The 23663-nt window shown below is 37.3% G+C and overlaps 2 protein-coding genes across 3 annotated transcripts; one reads left to right on the top strand and one right to left on the bottom strand.

Annotated features, from left to right (window-relative positions):
- Positions 1 to 737: 737 nt before the first annotated feature.
- tbc1d12b (TBC1 domain family, member 12b) lies at positions 738 to 22470 on the bottom strand. Of its 2 annotated transcripts, none has more exons than XM_059531779.1 (16): positions 22351 to 22470; positions 15063 to 15458; positions 12400 to 13198; positions 11177 to 11288; positions 10115 to 10171; positions 8188 to 8282; positions 7543 to 7625; positions 6369 to 6486; positions 6042 to 6148; positions 5582 to 5662; positions 4088 to 4173; positions 3928 to 3999; positions 3422 to 3550; positions 2169 to 2278; positions 1729 to 1987; positions 738 to 1519 (listed from the first exon to the last, which is right to left on the bottom strand). In XM_059531779.1, the coding sequence occupies exons 2-16, from the start codon at positions 15064 to 15066 to the stop codon at positions 1436 to 1438; spliced, it is 2196 nt and encodes a 731-aa protein (XP_059387762.1). In that variant the 5' UTR covers positions 15067 to 15458; positions 22351 to 22470; the 3' UTR covers positions 738 to 1435. The 2 variants fall into 2 exon arrangements, with proteins under 2 accessions (XP_059387762.1, XP_059387763.1); XM_059531780.1 differs by having other exon boundaries at positions 739 to 1519; positions 4088 to 4170; positions 22351 to 22467.
- Positions 16573 to 18307, top strand: drd6b (dopamine receptor D6b). The gene is given in 2 exon segments (XM_059532971.1): positions 16573 to 17433; positions 17435 to 18307. Coding segments are annotated over 2 exon segments (1263 nt in total). The 5' UTR covers positions 16573 to 16783; the 3' UTR covers positions 18048 to 18307.
- Positions 22471 to 23663: the final 1193 nt, after the last annotated feature.

A 23663-nucleotide genomic window follows, 5' to 3' on the forward strand; every position in this document is an offset into this window, starting at 1 on the left:
CTTCAAATTGTTAAAAAATGACAACTATTATTATTATTTTTCTCTATAGGTCTACTGTACATATACTGTATAAAGAACAAAAGCAAGTCACCATGAATTTAAAAAAGAAACAACAACTATAATAGAAGTTTCAGATTTATTTACACATTTGAACACTTCAACTGAAGTATGAAAACTGTACAATAAAACCATGAGTGTGTAGAAAACAAACCAAGAATTAATGACACAATTTACATTATTCATCAATATACAACTTTAACAAATAAAAGAAAGAAAAAAAAAGTTCTGAGACCCAATATTTAAACATACTGGGTTTAGATCCATGACAAACAATGCATTTGGTCGAATAAGTGAACAGAAATCAAACATTACGCATTATTTATTCTTATTATTTTCTATTATTATAATTTTAGTCAAGTACACAACTCTCTGAATGCATTCTTCACATACTGTCTTACTAACAAGATAAAAAATTAGGCTAGAAGGGCTGCAAAATGATTCATCGCATTCAAGTTTGTTTACACACTATATATGTCTGTACTGTGTAGTATATTTATTGTGTATTTATAAATAAACACACATACATGTATATATTAAGGAAAATATGTTAGAATATTATCAAAAATATTTATATTTATATATAATATAAATTATATAAGCTTATAAATATATATACATATATATATATATATATATATATATATATATATATATATGTGTGTGTGTGTGTGTGTGTGTGTGTGTGTGTGTGTGTGTGTATTTATACATACATAATAAATATACACAGTACACACATATATAGTGTGTAAACATAAACTTTTATGTTCAATGCAAATAATCACAATGAATGGTTTTGCAGCCCTCGGCTACATATTAGTGTTTTAAAAGAAAAAATATTTAAGTAGCACAATAAGACTACGAAAAATGCAATTATTCTTCAGCAAGAAGCAGCAAAATGCTTTCAAATATCTCAACACACTATATGCATTATTCCTGAATTATTAACTGCATCTGACATATTTTATTGCACTTTATTAAGGTCTTGTTCTACAAAACAAAACCGCTTAAAAAAAAAAAAAAATCTCAGAACCTTCTTTTTTTTTTTTAAATCTCAAGTGCATTAAACAGGCTCTGAATGAATAAGCTTGAGGAAATGAGTTAATGGTACGTATGTCAGCACACTTCAAACGCACCAGTTCTCTCCATGAGGAGGAATATTAGGAAAAAGCCTGATGCTGGTCTCCGGTACAGTACATGACTAAGCTGGTGGAATATTTGCTCATAAAAGGCTTATATTTTTAACTCGGACAAATGTGTAACTTCAATAATACTGGCACGGTTACAAGGAAATCAAGTTTAGCTTTTTCTTCTTTTTCTTCATTTAATTTCTTTGAGCCTGTTTTATATAATCCTCTCTTCTAACCCAGAGTTAAAGTCAACTGGAAATATAAAAATGGTTTTTCACCGTAGGACTGCTGCTTTTTTCCATTTCTTTATCCTTTAGGAGGGCATTAAACACCTGATGAAGAGAAAGAGACGAGAAATAATTAACAGAAATGTTAAAGGAATAGTTCCTCAGTGGATACTCTGCAGTGAATGGGTGCCGTCAGAATGAGAATCCAAACAGCTGATGAAATCATCACAATAATCCACACAAAAAAGGGAGTGTATTTGCATTTAATTTCCTGCCTGCATTTCCCTCACAAACAAACTCCAGCGGTTGCTGACCTGTGTCCACTTCCTGTTGCCGCTGATCATCTGAGTGTTGGCGATGCAGCTGAAGAGGCGTTCGGGCGGCGTGTCTTCCGGGAGTCTGGTCAGGAACTGAGCGATGTGGATGAAGTCCATCTGCAGGAGCACGTCCTCATAGAGCCGCAGGATCCCAAGCCCTGTGCGGAACAGGAACTCCTCCCCGTCTCTGCAGAACACGTCCCACACCCGACACGCCACATCCAGCGGCAGCGACTTAGTGTAGAGGGTGAAGATCCTGTGAACACATTTGGGAATGATAATACAGTAATGCATTCGGGTGTTTTGTTGAGTCTTCTGGCTTTGAAAGGAACGCAGCTTCAGGATCTACACCTAAATGTCAGACTTCTGCTCATTTGATCATCTTTAAGATCTGTAAGAAGAGTTTTTCTTCCTCAGAAGGTTCTTCATGTACTCACCAGTCTATGAGATACAGGTCAGGCGTGAGGCTGGAACTCTTGAAGTGATTAAAAAGTCTCGGGAGGTTTTCCTCGAAAAACACCTCGAACGCTGCAAAGTACTTCAGCATCTGACAAGAGAGACACGAAGCTGAAACATCTTACTGATTCATGCAGAAGAATGTGTCAAAATCCACTCAATCGATCCACCCAGAAATAAAAGACAATTAATATGAAGTGAAATAATTACTGTCTTTCCAGTGATTTGATGATGACTTCAAAAATACCAATATTTAAAATATCCATCATGAATTTTACGTGTGTAAATGTGTCTTCAATGCACTTAGCAAAATAGCAAAAGCAGTGAAATGTCAAAATGACACAAATATTCGAAAAGTGTCAATTAACTTTCAGTCTGCAAAGAAGTGAAAAGATTGGAAATGAGAAAAGAATGTCTTCAGAAAATCATCTGAGAATTGAACAAACAGTTGTAACTCGGCTCAGAGGAAGATGGGAACTGTGTCTTTGTGGCCGTTTTCTGTGAAATTATTTCAAATGTATCATATGTGACCCCGGACCACAAAACCAGTCATAAGGGTCGATTTCTCAAAACTGAGATTTATAAAACACCTGAAATCTAAATAATCGAAATGGTTTATTAGGAGGACAATATTTGGCTGAGATACAACTATTGTCCTCCTAATAAACCATTTAGATTATCATTTAGCCATTTAGGAAATCTAGAAAATCACCTCTGAAGTTGTCCAAATTAATTCTTAGCAGTGCATATTACTAATCAATAATTCATTTTTGATATATTTAAGTCAGGAAATGTAAAAGAAAATCTTCTTGGAACATGAATATCTTAATGATTTTTGGCATAAAAGAAAAATCGATCATTTTGACCCATGCAATGTTCTTTTGGCTATCGCTACAAATCCACCCCAGCGACTTAAGACTCCAGGGTCCAGGGTCACATATTTTGCGTGAGAGTTTGACATGCTAGAGCAAAACAGGGAATTGTTTTGGAATCAGATAAAAATGGTTATGAAAGCAGTAAGCAGCATTTTAGTAAGAAACAGATATTGGGTTTCATTCAAACAAATATGATGCAGGGGCCAGGGCAGTGTTATGTCTTGCCCCTCAGTTTAATATCTTTAAAGCAAAAAAGATGCCGTTGACAGAGCTCAACTTGTTTTAAACCTGAAACATTTCTTTAAAATGATGTAAATAATCGGAGGGTCTATAAAACGTTGCGTGTGGAGGGACAGTACCAGCTCATGGTCCACTCTGAAGAAAGCCATCTGACAGGGTTTGTTGAGGAGATTGGCGAAGGCGATGAAAGCATCAGCCTCCTCCAGGTTGAGAATCAACACAGCAGCTATGAAGGACATTCCCTGAACCTGCCGCCAAAATAAAGACATTTCAGAGCTGCTCTCATCATCGTCCACTGCCTGTAATGAGGACAGGCCCTTCGAATAAGATACAGGATTAAACTAGAAGAATTCTACACACCATTTTATTACGTCACAAATTTAGAAACACCAATGCTTTATTTAACTCACATTTGCAGTTCTGCTTTTTTACACGTCATATCAAAGGTTCAGTAAGAATGAAATGCTTTTATTTAACAAGGATGCATTAAATTGATAAAAAGTGACAGTAAAGATATTTATAATCCTACAACGGATTTCTGTATATAGAGGAATAAACACAGAGATCTTTGTAAATACTGGCTCGTTGTTATATGGTTCATTGACCCTTGTAAGTGATCACTCACATATCCCACGTCAGGTCTGTAGCAGGTGTAAGCGCCCAGAACGCTGTGCAGGAGGTCATGGTACGGCCCACCCTAACACAAGAGAGAACAACGGTAGTCATTAATAATATTTACAGTTATCCTGATACCGTAACAGTGACAGGAAGAGTGCAAACAGTACCTTCTGGAAGATGAAGAGCGGTGGAAATGTGCGTGAGATGTCCAGTCTGATCAGATCCAGACTGGACTCACGGTCGGCACTGTCTGCTGTAACAACCACAGCATTACTCGAAAATATCTCTATTGCTCCTATATCTACATCACAATCGTCCTGTGATCCTCTACAGTGGATAAACAGGCGCATCTGGTGTTTTTAGTCTCAGAGGATCTGCTCAAGTGTACTGCTGGAGGCTAACATCGGCCAAAACAGTCTGAGTGCCAGATGTGAAAGGGAGGATGTGTTTGTGTTCAAACTTTATGAAAAAACAGCTTTATTAACAGATTCATTGAGACAGTTCAAAGAACCTAGCGCTGAGGCTAATAAAACAGCATTTTATAGAGTACACAGCTGGAAGGCATAGTAGAAAACAAAAACAAGAATTAGCATGTGATTAGTAAGACTGGGCTTGAAGCACAGGAAGGAAATAACCACCATTTCAATAAAACGAGGAGTAAAGGCAACCGGAGAGAACACACACACACACACACACACACACACACACACACACACACCATTACTACATTTCCCTACCGATGAACTTCTATGAGACCAAGACCAAAACTGAATGCAATTCAGCGAGTTTACAATTACAGACATAGTGGATTGTCAAAAACAAGTCAATTTCAGACTGATTCACTAAGGAAACATTAAATTGTGAATTAGCTCATCTGATTCATTGAACCTGACCAATAAACTTCAGTAGGGCTGAGTGTTAAAACCCATTCAAATTTACACTGATTCGATAATAAACCTTTTTACCCGAATTGTGAATCAGCTCAACAGATTCAATCAACCAGGCAAGCGAACCAAGTGTGAAAGCACCCTTGAGAATTGGTTAAACTAATTCATTAAACCAATTTCTGTCAGTTTTCAATTACTGGTGTATAAGCAGTGTATCCAGGCGGATTCGCTAGTGAATCATTCAGACAGAACTATGAATCAGCTCAACTGATTCACTGAACCAATTCATACTCGGACTGAACTTTTCTACTTATTCACTGAACCATTGCAGATTTTGTCAGTTTGTTATTACTGGACAAAAATAGCAGATTGTTCAAAACAATTCAAATTAAGGCTGATTCACTAATGAATTATTCAGACCGAATTGCGAATTGGCTTGACTGATTCATTAAACCAATCAATATTTTGTCAGTTTACAATAACGCGATAAGCATAACAGGTACTAGAATGGCTAAAGGATCATTCTGACTGAATTGAGAATCGAACTGATTCATTAAACCAATTTCCGTCAGTTTCCAATTACATGAAAACCATTCAAATTCTCAGATTTTATCATTGCGATAACTAGATAAGCATAGTGGATTGTTAAAACCCATTCAAACTCAGACTGATTCGCTTCTGAAACATACAGACTGAATTTGAATTGAATCACTCAGATCGAGTTGTGAATTAGTTCGAGTGATTTGGTGTGTCTAAATGCTCCAGCAGACGTACCATCTGACTCCATCTCACTGCCTGTCTCTCTGAAGCTCTTCCAGCGCTCCTTGGCCCGCGAGAGAAAGATCTCGTACAAATCTGAGAAGAACATGAAGGAAAAAGGGGTTACAATTCTCAGACAGCATATCTCAGCTTTAATCATAAAAACTTAAAAAGGCAGATGAAATATCTGGTCTGTATGTTCGATTTAGCTTAGACTTTCACTTCTGAAGATCCTAAATGCAAAAATCGTTTTCTTTTGGGAGCGTCAGAAATAAACTCATCCAAATTTCATTACAAAGAAAGTTTCAAAATCGTTTCAGGCAGACCTGCACAGCGCAGTCTTGCATTCATTCATGTGAATACTGCATAATGACACACTTCAGACAGAATGTTAGCCCAAAAGGTTTAGTTAATCCTAGGCTTAACCGCATCTTCAAAGGTGAAACATGAAAGAGAGAGTAAAACAGTAAAAAACCTGAGGTTATGTTCATCTCATTCCCAATGGCCAGACTCCAGACTTTGCCCCTCACGTTGGGGGGAAGACCTTGCCACCACAGATCCCTCACGCGCCGCGTGCCACGCCTGAAGAAACAAACACCGCAGAGAACAGTGAACAGTGAACAGAGTCTAATAAAATGAGGGTTTTACATTGAATTTATCTATATGCATAGGTATTAATATTTCTAGGAACTTCCTATTGGGAACAAGCACTATGCTGCCCTACATAAGCAGCTCTAGATTTAGCAATGTGTTTATCATAATTATCACTGTAGGTTGTGATAATGAAGTGCGGCTGTCTCACATGCTCTCCCAGTTGGGAAGGATTTCGTTGTTCCAAACCACCATGGCATTAGCGATGCTTTCCTCCTGTTTAAATCTTTCCTTCATCTGCTTTTTCTTCTTCTGCGCCTCCTTCAGCTCTGTGAACAACAGTCATATTACCTCACATTAAAGTTTAGCAAGGCAGAGTGTGCTTAAAGTATTCCTGACTAAATTAAATCACACGTTTCCACTTTAAAATCCACCTTGGTCTTGGCAAGGGAAAGATACACTAGTGTGGTAAGTGTGTTTTGTATGGGAGAACAGGTCTGGGTCACATTCATGCAAATCAAAGCTATTTTTAACAAAAAAATAAAGACTATTTTGCAGTATTTTTGACAATAATGCATATTTCCCCAAAATTATTGGTACAATAATGGTTCCAGTTGGTTCGTTTATTTATTTATGTTTTTTTTTTTTGAGGTTTTAATTCCTATTATTTTAAGTTATAATTTCCAACTGTATTAACTGTGTTTAGGTGATATTTTTTCTTTCATTTGAATCCTAGAACCACCATGATCGTAATGAATAGAACATATAATTATGCTATTATTATTAACATGTTTAATGATATTTAGCAATATTTAATCCAAAGTAACACATAAAAACTCGGTACACTGAAAATATATAAATAAATATACAGTATAAATGGGCACATCATTTATTTTGTGTTCCTGTGGCTCAGTGGTAGAGCATTGTGTTAGCAGCGCAAAAGGTCATGGGTTCAATTCCCAGGGAACACACATACTGGTAAAAAAAAAGAAATTATATATATGTATATTTATATATATATATATATATCCTGAATGCACTGTAAGTCGCTTTGGATAAAAGGGTCTGCTAAATGCATAAATGTAAATGAAATTTTTCACTCAGAAATTTTACAAATATTTACAAAGAAATGGCAAGTAACATTAAATTATAAAGCAGTTCAACAGTGCTCTCTCTCATGTCATATAATATCTCGTTTTGGTGCATAAATCGATTTAATTAAAAATTTCAGCTATTCAAACTTGTAATTCAGAATTTTTGTGATATTATATTTTGCACACAGAGGAAAAACCCATACATTTGGCTTCATCAGTGTATCAAATTAAATGAAGTATGACATTCTGAAGTGGAAAGACTGAGATAGTATCTGTGTTTAATAAATGTACCTCTTTTCTTGGCCTCTGCCACCATTTCATCATACTCCTGACGGTGACGATGCGCTTCCTCCTCTGACTTAGCAGGGAGGTTCCTGAGGAAGGAAGCCAATGATTTCAGTTCTTACAACAACCGTCAATTAAATGTCTCAGAAATACAGCCTAGAAACCTGTTAGCACTGACACGTTTGACGAAATTCACTGAGAAGTTTCTGGAAGTTTATCTCATGGTTTGGCTGACACGCTCACATTTCACTGCTCATTTATTCTTCATAAGGACTTGGGGACTGAAGAGACTTGCGTGGCGAAATACAACCCAGTCTGTGCTAAGTCTTATTTATAGGCCTTTGTTTAGGAAAGACGAGCCTCTCGAGGTTTGCTAGGATATTTGTATCGCAGGTCAACTTGCGCCACAAGTTCGGAGGGTGACAGTACATATACCTGTACTCTCCTGGAAGAACCGAATCTTACAGATGAATCAATCTAGAAAACATCGTACATTGTAAAGTACTGACATTATATTCCAACTAGATTGTTTTTTCCCCAAAGTTTTGGCTTTCTTTTATTGTCAACAGATATTTCCAAACTGCGGCTATAATCCACTTGGAACAAACAGCTTTTATTTTGTGTCAGTCAACAGTTTTATGGGCTACTCACGCGGGACGGTCCTCTAATATGAGCGCTGTGGTGGACAATGGCTCGAATTCCAGGTTCTTCCGTTGGGCCGATTTAGACACCTTGGCCTCGTACTCCTGTGAGAAGAGCAACAGGTCAGGTTCAGATGCATCTGGACAGAATCACAGGCTCGTGAGAGTTGAACATGAGAATATGGAGGCAGGTGGCAGACGTGTGAAGATGAAGCGCAGGGGTCAGTGCGTGTGATGTTTACAGTCACAGAGAGAAAGACTGGTCATGTGTAAGTTGGGTGCTTGTTCAAATGAGGAAGTGTGAGGACACCTTAACATTTCAAACCCTCGTGCTGCTTTAAGGAATTGTGTAAAAACCAACTCTAACCGCAGAGGTGTTTTCCTGAGAACGGTTGGCCTGGCTGGTGCGCTTCCTCTTCTTCTACCATCAGACCAGTTATCATTACTGACTGAACAGCAGAACAAAGACTCTTCCTCATCTGTCTGAGAAGCTTCTACAGATGTCAATGGACAATATGTGAATGGGGAACTTTTTCAAAGAAATGTGGGTGAAGACAGGAAGCAGTCAGAGAGGAGAGAAGAGAGGATCAACTGGTGTTTATCATGCACAGTTTAGCTGCTTGATATCAGAAGAAGAACATTTGGGGTTCACACTAAAGAGCTGCATATTTACATATCCAAAAACATTTCGGCTGGTCCACTTGATTTGTTGATTTGTCCCCATTAAAAAAAAGAAAAAAGAAATCAATATTTAAGTTTATTTTTTAGCAACATATATGATTAAATTAACATTTAATATCTAGTTTAATATTATATTTTTATATAAATATTAAATTATATAATAATTATTTATTCATATTATATATAATAATAATTCATAACTTATTATATTTTACATGATACTATAATATTAAATATTTTACCTACCCAAAATAATTATATTTTCAATAAATGTTACATTTGCCTTACTATTTCTTCTTTAGAAAAGAAAAAGGTACATTTTTCCTTTAAAAAAAGAAGGTACCTAATTTATCTAGCAAATTCTGATGATATCACAATGAACTAACAATAAACAACTTTTTTAGAACATTTATTCATGTATTTACATTTATAAACAATATATTCATTTAATGTCATAACTTTATATTCCATATAATGTTCATGCTGTCCACAATACATTATTTAACAGAGCTTAAAATATTTAAAAATATATTGGTAAATGTAGAAATTAATCATTTGTATTAATTAATGCTGTAAATATATTGTTCTTTGTTAGTTCATGTTAGCTGTTGCAATAACTTTCAGCCAAAATGTTAAAACTCCATTTAACTTTCTTCTATAAAAGCAAAAAAAGATTTTTAAGGAATATTCACACAGCTATTTTCCATACAATAACCCATTTTTAAAAGTACTGCAATATTTTTCAATATGTGCTATTCTCACATGGGAAAAAAATCTATTTATTTGTTTTAAATGTGTTTAATTTCACAAAAAAGGAAACCATTTTCGTCTAAAAAAGTTGAGGTTCCAAATTTAACAGCTACATGAAATATTTTCAGTAAATAACTACTTAAATTTCAGTCTGTTGCTTGCGCAAAACTATCAGACAACTTTACAAGAATAGAGCACACAAGTCATACGACTATGATGAGGTTGAGGGTCCTGGTCATATATGATGTAACTATGGAAAAGAGCAGCGTGAACATTCTTCAAAATATCTTATTTTGCATTCCACGGGAAGACAAGTCATACAGGTTTAATATGACATAAGCATGAGTCAAAGACTTTATTCTTGGGTGAACTATCTACAGCACAAGTCAAGAAAGCATGTCACGTGACGCGAAAGTGGCTGAAATGACTGATGGGAAGTGAAGGCGTAAGGCTCCGTGCACAGAACAGACATGAAGGAGAGCTCATTTAGAAACCAAACGTCATACCCCTGAACTTAAGAGATTGGGTGTAGATACAGATGTGAGACTGCCTGGGTTACCTTCCTGAAGAGAGAGCAAAATGAGAGAAATACAGTACACAGCAGAAATAATGGCCTGGCCTTCAAAACTGTGCTGACTGAGGAGGAGTTTATGCCGACATGATTTAGTGGAGCGTTAAGTCGTGACAGCGAGATCTGCTGTTTACCGAATGGCCTTTATTCTGCCTGGATCCGGTTTTTCTTCTTATTTGTGTGTAGTTTAAATCAATAAACAGAAGGAACTGAGCAGTTTGGCTGTTAGTAATCTAAGAGAGCCGTGTGTGTGTGTGCGGAGCAGAGATAGCGTGAGGCCGTGCATTAAATAAAAACATGAAACATGTGCACGTTCACCTAAAAACACATGCTGACCTCTAAATGACCTTCTTGGTCTTTCTTCTAAAAACACAGATGCACTAATATCCTGAATGGAAATGAAGCCGGCTGTACTCCACACACTGCAGCCGAGCTTGATTCAGCACACTGTCTCTTAGAGATACTGAAGTGTACAGTAGTTTGCCTAAACGACAGAAGTGAAACTTAAAAAAAGATGTCTGGTGAGATAAACTCAATTGTTTCTGGTTAGACAGCACCAAAAGCAGAACTGTTTAAACCGTTTCTTTAAAACCGACCTATCTGTTCTCACAGTTTTTATCAACTCACCTCTGTCTAGTGTTTTCGGTTTATTATTTAGTTCACCACTGTTTATGCTTATAATAGGAGCATAATAGCTTCTTAATTACAATAACACTTCTGTTTCATAAGATACTGTAGGTCTTCATTTATTGATTTGATTGGATCTTTAAAACTTAATGGTGTGAAAGCATTTACATTTTGATGTTTTTCTTTCTGTAGAATAATGTGCACTGATAAATTGTGCACAATACGACTAGAGGAAATTATTAGGAGGCTGAGTTTTGATTTCCTGTTCACTTAGTAAACAAAAAAGCAAACGCAAAAATAAAAAAGCTATTTAAAATATTGATAAAGCAGTTGTATGAAGACTCTTGATCTGAATCAGGTGTGAACTGACCTGCTGAATGGTTCTGGAGTCTTTGGGAGGACCCTCTCTCAGCGGGACCTTTCCAAACAGTTTCCATCCTGGTGCACTCTGGGCCTCCCTCTGCTTTCTGGAGAACAGACTTCTGCCAAAGACATCATCACAGAGCATCTGTCAAACTGCACTGACACTGCACTAAAATAACTGCAAGTGCAACGAGCCAGTTCTGTGCGCTGATTTTGTCTTAACAGTGTGAAAATAACCCTGATTGTGTACGTCACTGACTTGAGAAGAACGCCACTACAGCCGGTGAATGGAGATAAAGCACAGGCTAATTATGAAAACCGTGAAGCATGAAATGTGAAGGAATGTTCCTCTTTTGCAGAAACAGCTGTTGAGATCTGATCTGATCTGCAACTGAGCTGAGCTGTAACGTGCGTCGTAAAATATGAGGAAATTCATAGCTCAAGCTTCCAGTCAGCTCAGTAGCCGGAAGGAGACAGAATCTTGGTCAAAACCTGTTCACATTTCAATTGTTATGTGCTGAAAACAACTAATAATTTTAGTCTTTTGAGAAGTGTATTCTTTTTACCATAATACATTGATATTTTAAAGAGACAGACCAGCTAAAAATTTAAAAAAATATAATTAGTGTATAAAAATATACATTTTTCATGCAGTGAAATTGGATGTTGATTTATAAGATTTATGAGATTAAAAAAAGGCTAGTAATTCTATGGTACTTTAATATCCCTTTTAAGCTGAAATATAAATAACCATCCACTTTTGAAGAAGGACGGCTTATTAAATTCTCCTTATGCATTTCATGGAAAAATAAAAAATAAAATTGAGGGGGGGGGGGGGGGGGTAAAATGTGCCTTTAAATGAACAATACAAACCATTTAAGAAATAAATGAATACAAAAAAACTATTCTACATATGGTTTAAAACTAATATATGAGACATGAGATAATGAATATGAAAAGTTGAGGTTAGTTTTGGTTGTAAAACAAAACAAATATTTTTAAAAAACACTATTTACCGCACACACACTTCTATATAACAAAACATAAATACACGAGTGTGCATCTTTTAAACTCTCTTTATCATGAACACTCGTGTTTGTCTTTAAGTCCAGTTTGATCATCTAATTAACTTTCTCAATATAATACGTACAGTACCTGGGAATTCTGGTTCTCGTATTTAGCTAAAACAGTATTTTTCATATGAAGCGAAACTGTGTAGCATAACAATACCTGCTGAAGATCTCAGAGATGCCCTGTTTCCTCTGGCTGAGAGTCAGATCTGTGACAGCGACACTCAACGCTCCAGGGATGTTGTCCGGGGCGCTCTGACGTCGACTGATCTCATAAGTGTTCCTGGGTTTCAGACTCACGTCCGTGAAGCTCGATGAGGAGAAGGTCTCGTCCGGACTGAGAGGAGCAGAGTCAGTGTTGAGGAAAGTGCCGGAGGAAAACGTCCTCAGAGAGAGACCTCCAGAACAACTTCTGGTCTCGTTAAAAGCTGAATTTTGGGCATTTGAACAGTCTTCCGAGCTAGTAGCTCTGTCTTCAGCTGCACCTTGAGGTGGAGGCGCAGAAGCAACGGCATCCAAAGCACCACCTCTGGAGTCTGCCAACAGTTCTCCGTTTGCAATCACACAGTCATCTTCTGAATTCAAGCAGCTTCCTGCAGGATGAGATGACTTAGGATGGTCCCGCTCAGTCACTGTATGTCCATTTGGGAGCTTAGCGCCACATGGCTGGTTACTGATCTGATCCTGTACTTTATCACATGACTCTGGAGCCTCGTGGTCCTGGCTGCTGTGCAATTGGCCTTTCTCTCCCAGAGTCATTCCAGTATGGGAGAACATGCCGTGCATTATGTTCTCCTGGCGGTCTATAACATCTGCGATGCGTGGAGGTGGTCTGCCTTGCTCAGCACCCCTGCCTCCAGAGGAAGACGACTCCACCATCAGCTTCACAGGTGAAGCTACAGAATGCCCACGGTGCTCGGAGATGTCTCTACTCTTTTGGACCCCGCTGGGTGGATAACCTAAAATAAACCGATTTGAAAATATACGCAGTGAAATATTTTGCATATTTCAAATCCTGCTAAGCAGTCTACCAAGAAGACTGCACTTTAGAGCATGACAGACATGTTTGAAACATTTGATTCATTGTTTTGGGTCATCGTTTGTCATTTTGGATTCAGTATTTTAGGCATTAAAGATCATTTCTTTCAGCTTTGTTGAACATCATAATCACATTTAGAAGGTTTGTGTATTGGGGCATGACAGAAGACTCCATCCAAGCACTGATTCAGTATTTTTAAGCATCGTTGGAATCGTTCAGTTCAGAGTTTCTGAACATCAGAATGTTTGAAATACATTTTATTATATTTGCGTTTGTAACACTCAAATTGAACATTTGATTCAGCATCTTAGATGAGCATCAGAATAATGTTTGATTCAGTAATTTGTTGAATTATTAATTCCATTTGGAATGTTAAATTGGAACATCCAATTTATTATGATTTGAACATTATAACAGATTTTGAAATGTCAACATCATAATCACATTTACAATTTTCAGTATTTTGGAGAACATTTGGGATTCGGGACATAATCGCATCTGAATCGTTTGATTCGAATATTCGATTCAGCTTATCAGACACTCAGAATTAAGTTTTGAATGTTCAGTTCAGTACATTCTTGAATCATAATTCCATCTGGAAATTTCTGATTCACCTGTTTTGAATACATGCTTCAGAAAGTTCGATTTCTGTATTTTAAAGTATGACGGCGCATTCAGTAGCAACATGCGATTCAGTACTTTTTTTCCATTGTTGTACTCAGTCAGAGTTAGAATTTTATGATCGTTTGGAATATTCTGTTTAATATTTTAAGCATCATAATCATAATCTCGTTCGTGACATTTGATTCAAACTTTGGATTCAGCAGCTAAGCAGCGCATCAGAATCAATATAATTCAACATTTGGTTGCATATATTCCATTTGTAATATTAAATCGGTAAATCAAATTTTTCATTGAAGACCATAACAGCATTTTTTTCTTAATTCGAACATTTAATTCACCTTTGTTGAACATGATTTATAATCACGTTTAGAATGCTGTATTTAGTAATTTAGTGCATGATAGAACATTACATCCACACATTAGATTCAGTCATTTAGGTCATCGTTGAACTCGAATATTCATCAAGGCTTTATTTATTTATTTATTTTCATAACTTTTGGAATATTTTATTTAGTATTTTTGGCTTCATACCCACGTTTAGAACATTTGGTTCAAACATCTGATTCCTAATCAGGTTTGTAGCATTCATTCTTGTAGAGAATATTCTTATTATTCCATAAATAATATCTGTTCAGAGAACCCTGAGAACATCCACTTATGGAAATTAGACAGTTTGTTATATTTGACACATTATAATTAAAGAGTAAAAGAAAATTCAGTTTTTTTTGACAGAAATATAATATTCCTCTATCTGCTGATGAATATGCGATTGTTTTCAATGCAATTCCCTCTGGTGTGTCTCATTTTCATGGCCGTGTATGTATACACTGACTTTAACTGACACAATAATCGGAAGTGCATGATTTTCTGCAGACCAATACAAATCAGAGAGAAATCTACTTTACTGGAATAATATTGTGGAGAATGTCCCATGGAAGAAAGTATGGTCCTTGTCTCATAGGCATCTGTTTACATTTGATTCAGCTTAGAGAAGATGAGCATCATCATCATCATCATCAAGTTTAGAACGCTTGATTCAGCATTTTGTGGCATGACAGGCGAGTTCTGATACATTTTGAATTCAGAACGTTCTGAAAGCATGTAAGAAGCCCATAAACGATGTCTAATAATATAAGAGCAAGTGACTGGACAGTACATACCCATCGGCCGCAGCCCGATTCCTGATAGCAGAACAAATGACCTCTACTGTAGTCCTCTTTTAAACCATTCAGCGAGGAGTGTGTATATCACAAGTTTGCTCTCATTTAAAGGCAATATATCTGTACAGGTTCATCCTCAGGTTCATCTTCTCCATCTCTTTCAGAATCCGAAGCGCTGCTGTAACATCATCAGTTCAGTGTTGTACTCCGCCTTTCTTTCCCCATGACGCCTATTCACACCGTCCTCAACCATATTAACACATGTCCGCTAAAACATCAAAGCTTTCCCGTCTCAGACCGGTAGATGACCGAATCCTGACCGTGATCCGAAGCCATCTTGAAATACCAGTGACGTCATTCGACGCGTTCCTGACAGGCGAGTGCACGCGCCGTCTGCTGGATGTATTCAACAGCACACAATCAGAAGACGCAGGCTACACAGAGAAATATTGAACTGTACATGCACAGCAGACACGCACGGATGAAATGATTGCTCAGCTACATAATAGGCTAATTGTGCTTCAAAACTTACTTTTACACAACAGGCTGAAATTACTCATTTTCCAGTCACCAAAAATAATAAATAAAATACATACAGTTTTTCTCAGTCGTTTTGGTGCATTTCTCAAATCATTTTTAATATTGGCAAAAATGTATGTGCATTTCTCAAAACAATTTGTACAAACAGCACCAGACAATGCATCTCCTGCAAAAGCCTGTAACTTAGGCTAATCAAAATCTTTTGTTCATCTCTCAAAAGCAAGTATATATGTAAATGAACATATCAGTGCCATCAGAATGAAAAGTTCTTGTGTCACTGTTTACAAAAAAAATGCTTAGTCATTTTGTCAATATAACATTGCACTTTGTTAGTATTACCTGATGAAATCTTTGGCAACATGTTGGATGACAGAGAACAGTATGTCATATGCTTATGTATGCCATAGATCCATTTCAAAAGTACAAATTTACACATTACTGTATGTGGGATATTGATTGAAAGAGGCTGGATAGAATTCCCAGTTACACTTTTACTAGTGGTCTGACCAAGACCAAAAAAAAACGTATAATGTCATTGTGATATAGAAAAGGAAAAATAAATATGGGCAGAAAAATAAAAATAAAAAATAAGTCCATTGTCAGAATTCGTAACTCTTGTGTTAGCCTACTTCTTGTGCTGAAGATTCATGAGATATTTCAGAGAAATGGTTTATAATTGGTTGATCTACATTCTCCTCATTAGTAAAGATTCACTTAGACAATTCATGACAAATTTACAAAAAGTCTAATAATAATGTGTAAAAAAATGTGCTTGACAGTTTATGACAACTAGATTAACCATTTCGCATTTAATGACTTATACGATGAACTAAAGACTAGATGTTTTGAGGGATAAGACTATTGCACAGAAAACTATACAATTTTTAGATAGATAGATAGATAGATAGATAGATGTTTTCTAATTTTTTGTTTTCTGTAACTCAGTATAACAAGTCGAACTCTAGTGAACTGATCTCTTCTCTCTCTCTCTCTCTCTCTCTCTCTCTCTGTGTGTTTCTAGCGGAGAGAGTGCTGCCCCATTCCCTCTATTCAGCCGGAGCGCGATGACACTTTGTAAGAAGAGACCTTTCGGAAAAGAGCTTCCCTGGAAAACAGTGGAACTGGTGACGTGAGGAGCCAATTTAATATGACCTGTCTGGTGTGGGTCCAGAGGAAGCCCCATGGAGAGCGATGGTGCTGAAGGGGACAGCTCCGGTGTGGGTGTCCGCGCGCTGACGGGCTGCGCTCTCTGCGCGCTCATCCTCTCCACGCTGCTGGGGAACACGCTCGTGTGCGCCGCCGTCATCAAATTCAGACACCTCAGATCCAAAGTCACCCATTTCTTCGTCATATCCCTCGCGGTTTCCGATCTCTTCGTGGCTGTTCTGGTCATGCCGTGGAAAGCAGTCTCTGAGGTGGCCGGCTGCTGGCTCTTCGGGAGCTTTTGTGACACTTGGATAGCTTTTGATATCATGTGCTCAACGGCGTCTATCCTCAACCTGTGCATCATCAGTTTGGACAGATACTGGGCCATCTCAAGCCCCTTTCGTTACGAGCGCAAAATGACGCAGAGGATGGCGTTTATAATGATCGGGATGGCGTGGACACTTTCCATCCTGATCTCTTTCATTCCGGTCAGACTGAACTGGCACAGGGCTGAGGATCACAGCGCGCCCTTGAACCTCACCGTGAGCTCGGAGGACTGCACTGCGGCTTTAAACAGGACTTATGCTATTGCATCTTCACTAATAAGCTTTTACATCCCTGTTATAATCATGATAGGAACATATACGCGGCTGGGCGGCTGGGCACATGCACGAAACATGCGCGAGCGAGCAGTCGCTGAAAACCACGTTTAAGAAAGAAACCAAGGTGTTAAAAACGCTTTCCATCATCATGGGGGTGTTTGTGTTCTGCTGGCTGCCCTTTTTCGTCCTCAACTGCATCGTGCCGTTCTGTGACCTGGACACTCTTGGAGACTCTCTGTGCGTGAGCAGCACCACTTTTAACATCTTCGTCTGGTTCGGATGGGCCAATTCATCGCTCAACCCGGTCATCTACGCGTTCAACGCGGATTTCCGCAAAGCCTTCACCACTATTCTGGGTTGCAACCGGCTCTGCGCGTCTTCTGCGGTGGAGACGGTGAACTTTACCAACGAGCTGGTGTCCTACCATCATGACACCACTCTGCTCCACAAGGACGCGCAGGGCGTTTCCAACCCGCAGTGCCTGGTTCTGGTCCCCGGTCATCATGAGGAACACGTGGACTTACCCTTCGACAAGGTCTCGGTCGTGTCCGATTCGTCTCGTATCCAGCGGAGCGCGCTGCTGCCGGCCCTAGAGCAGCAGGAGAGAGAGATGGAGATTTCCCTGGACATGATGCCCTTCACCCCCGCAACACTGAGCGACTGCTGTGGGATTCCAGGTCAAATTGAGGAGTGTTGACCTCATTTCATTCAATACGAACCTATTAATACCATCAGAATTAATAGGCATGCATGACCTCATTTTATTTTCGTATACCATTCCAAAAATACCTAGGGCCAAAAGTAAAATGGATGTATTTGAATGGCATATAAAATTTTCATTACGTTACATTTAAATAAGCATAAATCTGTTCATTTAAAACAGCTTGATTTAGTTTAAAAGACATTTAAAAAGTATAAACAAAGCAAAATTTGTTAATTAGTCAAATGAGACTGAAAGAAATTAATTATTTTATAGGCTATATATATATACTGTAAAAAAAAAACTGTTAAATTTATGGTAAAAAAATAGGTAGCTGTGGTTGCCAGAATCTTACCATAAATAATAGTGGAAGCAACATTTTAGGTTATACATTTTAAACTTAAATTTACATTTAAATTCCCTGATTTCTTTAACTGATATAATGTTAATTTACCAACCTATTAAAGTACTGAAATCTTTTTTGTACCTGATACACTGATAACCACCAAAAGCAGGTGGTGATGGGGAAGTCATGTGATGAACCACAAGCAGTGAATGGGTGCCGCAAGAATGAGATTTCAAACAGCTGATGAAAACATCACATTAATCCACAAGAAATCCAGAAATCCACAAACTCCAGTCCATCAGTTAACATCTTGGAAACACAAAATCTGTGTGTTTGTAATAAACAAATTCAATATGAAGATGTTTTTAACTTCTGGCCAAGACCTCCAACAATAATATTGCTTTCTCCAGTGAAAAAGTCATCTAGTCTGAATCGGGAGAGAAATATGCACAGGTCAAGCAGTAAACAGCCTAAACAGTTCTAAAGTAATATGATGGTGGATTTTGATGTGAGAGGACAACAGGAGGTGGACTTTTTCACTGGAAGAAGTGTTATTATGGATCAGACTTCTCTTTTGTCTAGAAACATTGGTTTAGTTAGAACACCATAATGATGAATTTGTTTTGTATAATCATACAGCTTTTTGATTCAGAAGACATAACTTGATGGACTGGAGTGGTGTGGATTACTTGTGAATTTTTGAGATGTTTTTTATCAGCTGTTCGGACTCTGACGGCACCCATTCACTGCAGAGGATCTATTGTTGAAAGTGTTTCTATATTAATATCTCAGATTCTAAAATATTTACAATTATGTTAGATCAACTACTGTACCTGGAAATCAATGTTTATGCATTAGCCCCGTTGTACAATGACTACATTATTCACATTATAAAACCAATATCACTCATGTGTTAAAGAATAACTGGAAAATGCACAAACAGGCTCTTTTAAGTGATAAACTGCATTTAAATACAGGGTTAAGTACAAGCCTCTTTCAGACAGCACTATACTGTAGTGGATTTGGAAGTGCATCATGATCTCCAATATAGAGGGTAATTTGAAGGTGAAAAGCCTTTGTGAGAACCGATTTATCTGCTGTATTCAGGCACTCAATATTTACCCTCAAGGTTATTATTCTTATGAATGGTGTAAACACAACATATTAGAATATAAAAGGTTATTAAATTCTTATAACACTGAAGCTATTTGTTAAATGAAGAAGTGCTCAGGGCATCTCAGCAGTTTATATTACTCCATCCAGACTCAAACACCACATGACACGAATCACAGGAAGGAAAGGTTTATGCAGTTTGCAGACAATCCTGGTTCCATTGTTCAGAGTGAGCAGCTGAGTCGATTTGTTTTATCATCTTCAGCGGTGAATTAAGGAAATGCTGTTTCTCCCAGTATGAATGTGATATTCTCAGGACTACGTGGCAATGAAAATAGTTCAGTAATGAAAATGAATGAAGGTTTTTCTGGAGAATAGTGTCATCAACAATCAACAATCCATTGTGCTTTTATGTACTTTTATGCGGCTTGGTCTTTAAGTGACCCGAGACAATTTTAATTAATTGAATTAATTACATTTTAAATGTATATGCGAAGAGTTATCTATTTTTTCAGTATACAAAAAGTCGATTGAAAATCAAAACCAGCGTATTGTAATAAACATGATTAGAAAAAAACGTACAGATTTTTACAATTGGCATTTCTCAAAACTCCTCACAATAATCTCCTTACCAGCTCTCAGCTTGGCATCAGTAAATGTATCATCCAAAATGCACTTAAACTACAAAAATCATCTCATGCACATCTCAAATCAAGTCATTAACACTAAAGCTTGTAAAACAACAGAAGATTTTTTCACTCATAAAACAATGACCTAACAAACTAACAACAGGTAGCATTATACAACACATTTACTTAAAACAGGTTTGTTTCTGGTTCAGTTTGTTCAAGTTATATGTTAAAATGTGTGCAAAATAAAATTGTTAGCTGCTGGAATATGGAGACGCTCTCCAGTAAACATCACCATAATCCAATGAACAGATGCAAAATATGCAATGCAAAGCTTTGAAAAAAAAAAACACTTTTCTTTTCTGGTAATTATTTTCCTGTATGCAGTTTTAAAAACCTGTGCATGTATTTTTTTGTGAGCCGTGTGACTTATTTACTCAAAACATGACATCTCCCTGAATAAATGTCAGAGGCTATGCAAATGAAAGGTCAGGTCAGTGGATGGTGTGTGTTGTACAGTATATGGAAGATTTTAACACTGAAGAAAGGAACAAATGTTTACAGCAGTCAGTGGAAATGAATGCAGCAAATTGAGCATTGAGAGAATATGCTTCATTCATTCCCACGCTGTACAGAAGGCTTCTTGTTAAAAAAAAAAAACTGTCTCTTCTTCCTCTCAAAGGTCAAGAAGAACTGGAGCTGTGTGCACAGTGCAAAACACACAGCTGTCACACTAAAAAAAAAGTGAATCTGAAGAACATTTCCAAGACATATTAAAAAAAAGACGAATAAATAAATAAAGCTAAAACAAAAAAAGTGTTCTCATTACTGTAAAATGAAAACAACAACATTACATATAATGTACAAAATTTGTTTTATTGCTTTTTATTTAATATTTAGACTATGTATTCTTTTTTATGTAATGTTAAATATGACCTGGACATGTTTTAATGCTCTTCACCCACACAGTTCAATCTGATGCTGAACTCTTGAGCAATACTGGACTCTAGAACACATCTGAAGCACACTGCGATATATTTTAATTTTGATTTTGTTCAGGTCAAGATTATGTTCTACCCGGTCTGTCTCCCCCCCCCCCAAACACACTGCATTTATTCTCGTGCAAATGAACCTCAGGTGTTGCTACCTGAATTCTCATCATTATTTGGTTCTAGTCTATAATTGGGAGTTTATGTCAAAACTTTCTTTCAGACTTGGAGCAGCTGGGAATGTCACAGTATGACTTCATCACATCATCCTGTGATGAATTCCTGTGTAGAATATCTATTGTTTTCTTCAGACATTCCTCTTACAGCTGCGATGCATTGGTTTTGTGCATTTGAGCAAGTTGTTGAAGATAATACTAATGCATGAATTTGAATAGTGCTGAATCTTAAAGGAACAGTACACAAATTAAAATGTACTCACCCTATACGGCCATCTGAGATACTGATGAGGGACTGGAGAAATGTAGCATTTCATCACTTGCTCACCAATGGATCCTCTGCAGTGAATGGGTGCCGTCAGAATTAGAATCCGAACACCATATTAAAACATCACTATAATCTACATGTAATCCACACAATTACAGTCCATCAATTAATACCATGTGAAGAAAAGCTACGTGTTTGTAAGCATTTCAGCATTTTTCATTTCTGGGTGAACAGTTTCTTTAATAATAATAATAATAATAACAATAATAATTCATTACATTTACATATAGGGCTTTTCTGCTTTTTCTGAGCACTGTTGTGAGGAGGGGCTATCTCCTCGTCCCCCACCAGTTTGCAGCATCACTTCTCTCTTATTCATCACATGATAAAATTACTATGAGAAAAAGATTTTCAATGAAAAACAAAGATTCAGAAAGCAGGAAACATACTGTAGTCATATGGCATACTTTTATAGTTTTTTTTTTTTTATTGGAGCTTGACAGTCTATGAGTTGTCATTGAAAAGGGTTGCACGAAGATTGCACAAAATTTGAGAAAAAGAACATGAGGGCGAGTGAATAAAAGTCTATAATATTATAACATTTTCTATTCCTATACGTGTTTTGTAACCTCTAGCCTGATAGAAACTCGCACATATTAATCCATGGAACAAAAGGGACAGCGGCAAGACAGTAGCAGCGTTCCCTCGCCTCATCAGCAACAGTCAAAGAATTTCATAGCTCTGTTCTGCTCTTAAATTTGCATGTCAACGGGACTAACCAAGAAGCAGTTCACAGGAAGAGGACTCGGGATCCGTTGGGAAAGACTGATAACAGCAATGAAACAACACTCACAGATGCTTGCCGATCCCTTGTGGGCCACACGGCAACCCACAGCCCAATTAGATACACCCTCCTACCCAGCATCCTCTGAAATATTTCTGATTATATAAGAGCACAGAACAACAAAACCAAACAAGAGGTGAAGGGAGGAATTTCACAGCTGAAAATGCAGACAGGACCTGTGCTGGAGATTTGGGAAATGGGATGATGTCTCACAGCATGCACCGTGCACATGCACAAAAAATACTGTGTGCATGACAAATTTGTGCAAAACCTGAATTTTTTATATGTTATTCAGTGATGCCATGTCAGGATCTCATGCTCTTTGAGCAATTTTGTATTGGATTGTTCAATGTTTGCCTAATTATCAACAGGAAACAGTCTGTAAATGTATATATATATATATATATATATATACATATATATATATATATATATATATATATATATATATATTAAAAAAACCCTGAACAACACTTGCAACAACACTTGAAATTCAGCTCAGGTGCCTCCCATTTCACTTGATCACTGCTGAGATACACATATATACTTTTGTGATTGGACTGTTTTCTATGTCTACTACTAGCCCTAATATTTCTTAAGAACGTCGATGTGTTCAGATAACTCAAACAAAGCTCTTTCCTTTGTTTTTCCAAGTGTTTCCAAATCCAAAAACGCACACAAAATCCCAGATGGCAGTAAATACTGTGATACAGAAAAAAAAAAGTCAAACTGCAAGGAACAATTCACTTGAGATTGAAGCTTGCAGTCTTTTGATCACCAAACAAAAGAGAAAGTTGGACTGAGAGTAGAAGATAAATACAGAGACAGACGCGACTTCAATAGCCTTTTCTGTTTTCATATTGCTATCTGAAGAGGTGAGGACACTAGAGGATTTCATTTGTCTGTGTAACTTCCACTCTAAGAGCCATGCATCAAAGGCACGGGCTGTCTGTCTGACTATGCATGTGCAGTTATACGCTGATTATGCCTATAAAGAAATAAATCAAGCTTGCAATATTACATATTTATTTCAGTGAACCGAATGAAAGTTTCCATTAGTAGTAGGGACGAATCCGTTCATCAGCAGTCTGAATCTGGTGTGTTGTCAGGGGCATCAAAGACAGAGAGAGAGCGAGAGAGAGAGAGAAAGAGAGAAACACACCTGGAGGTCACGTATGAAATGGCAGCGTTCTGCTTCACGGTTTGCCATTCAGTCAAATCACTTTCAATGGTGCATGATGGGAAGGG

Source organism: Carassius carassius, chromosome 40 (genome assembly GCF_963082965.1).
Source record: "Carassius carassius chromosome 40, fCarCar2.1, whole genome shotgun sequence".
Classification (NCBI taxonomy): Eukaryota; Metazoa; Chordata; class Actinopteri; order Cypriniformes; family Cyprinidae; genus Carassius; species Carassius carassius.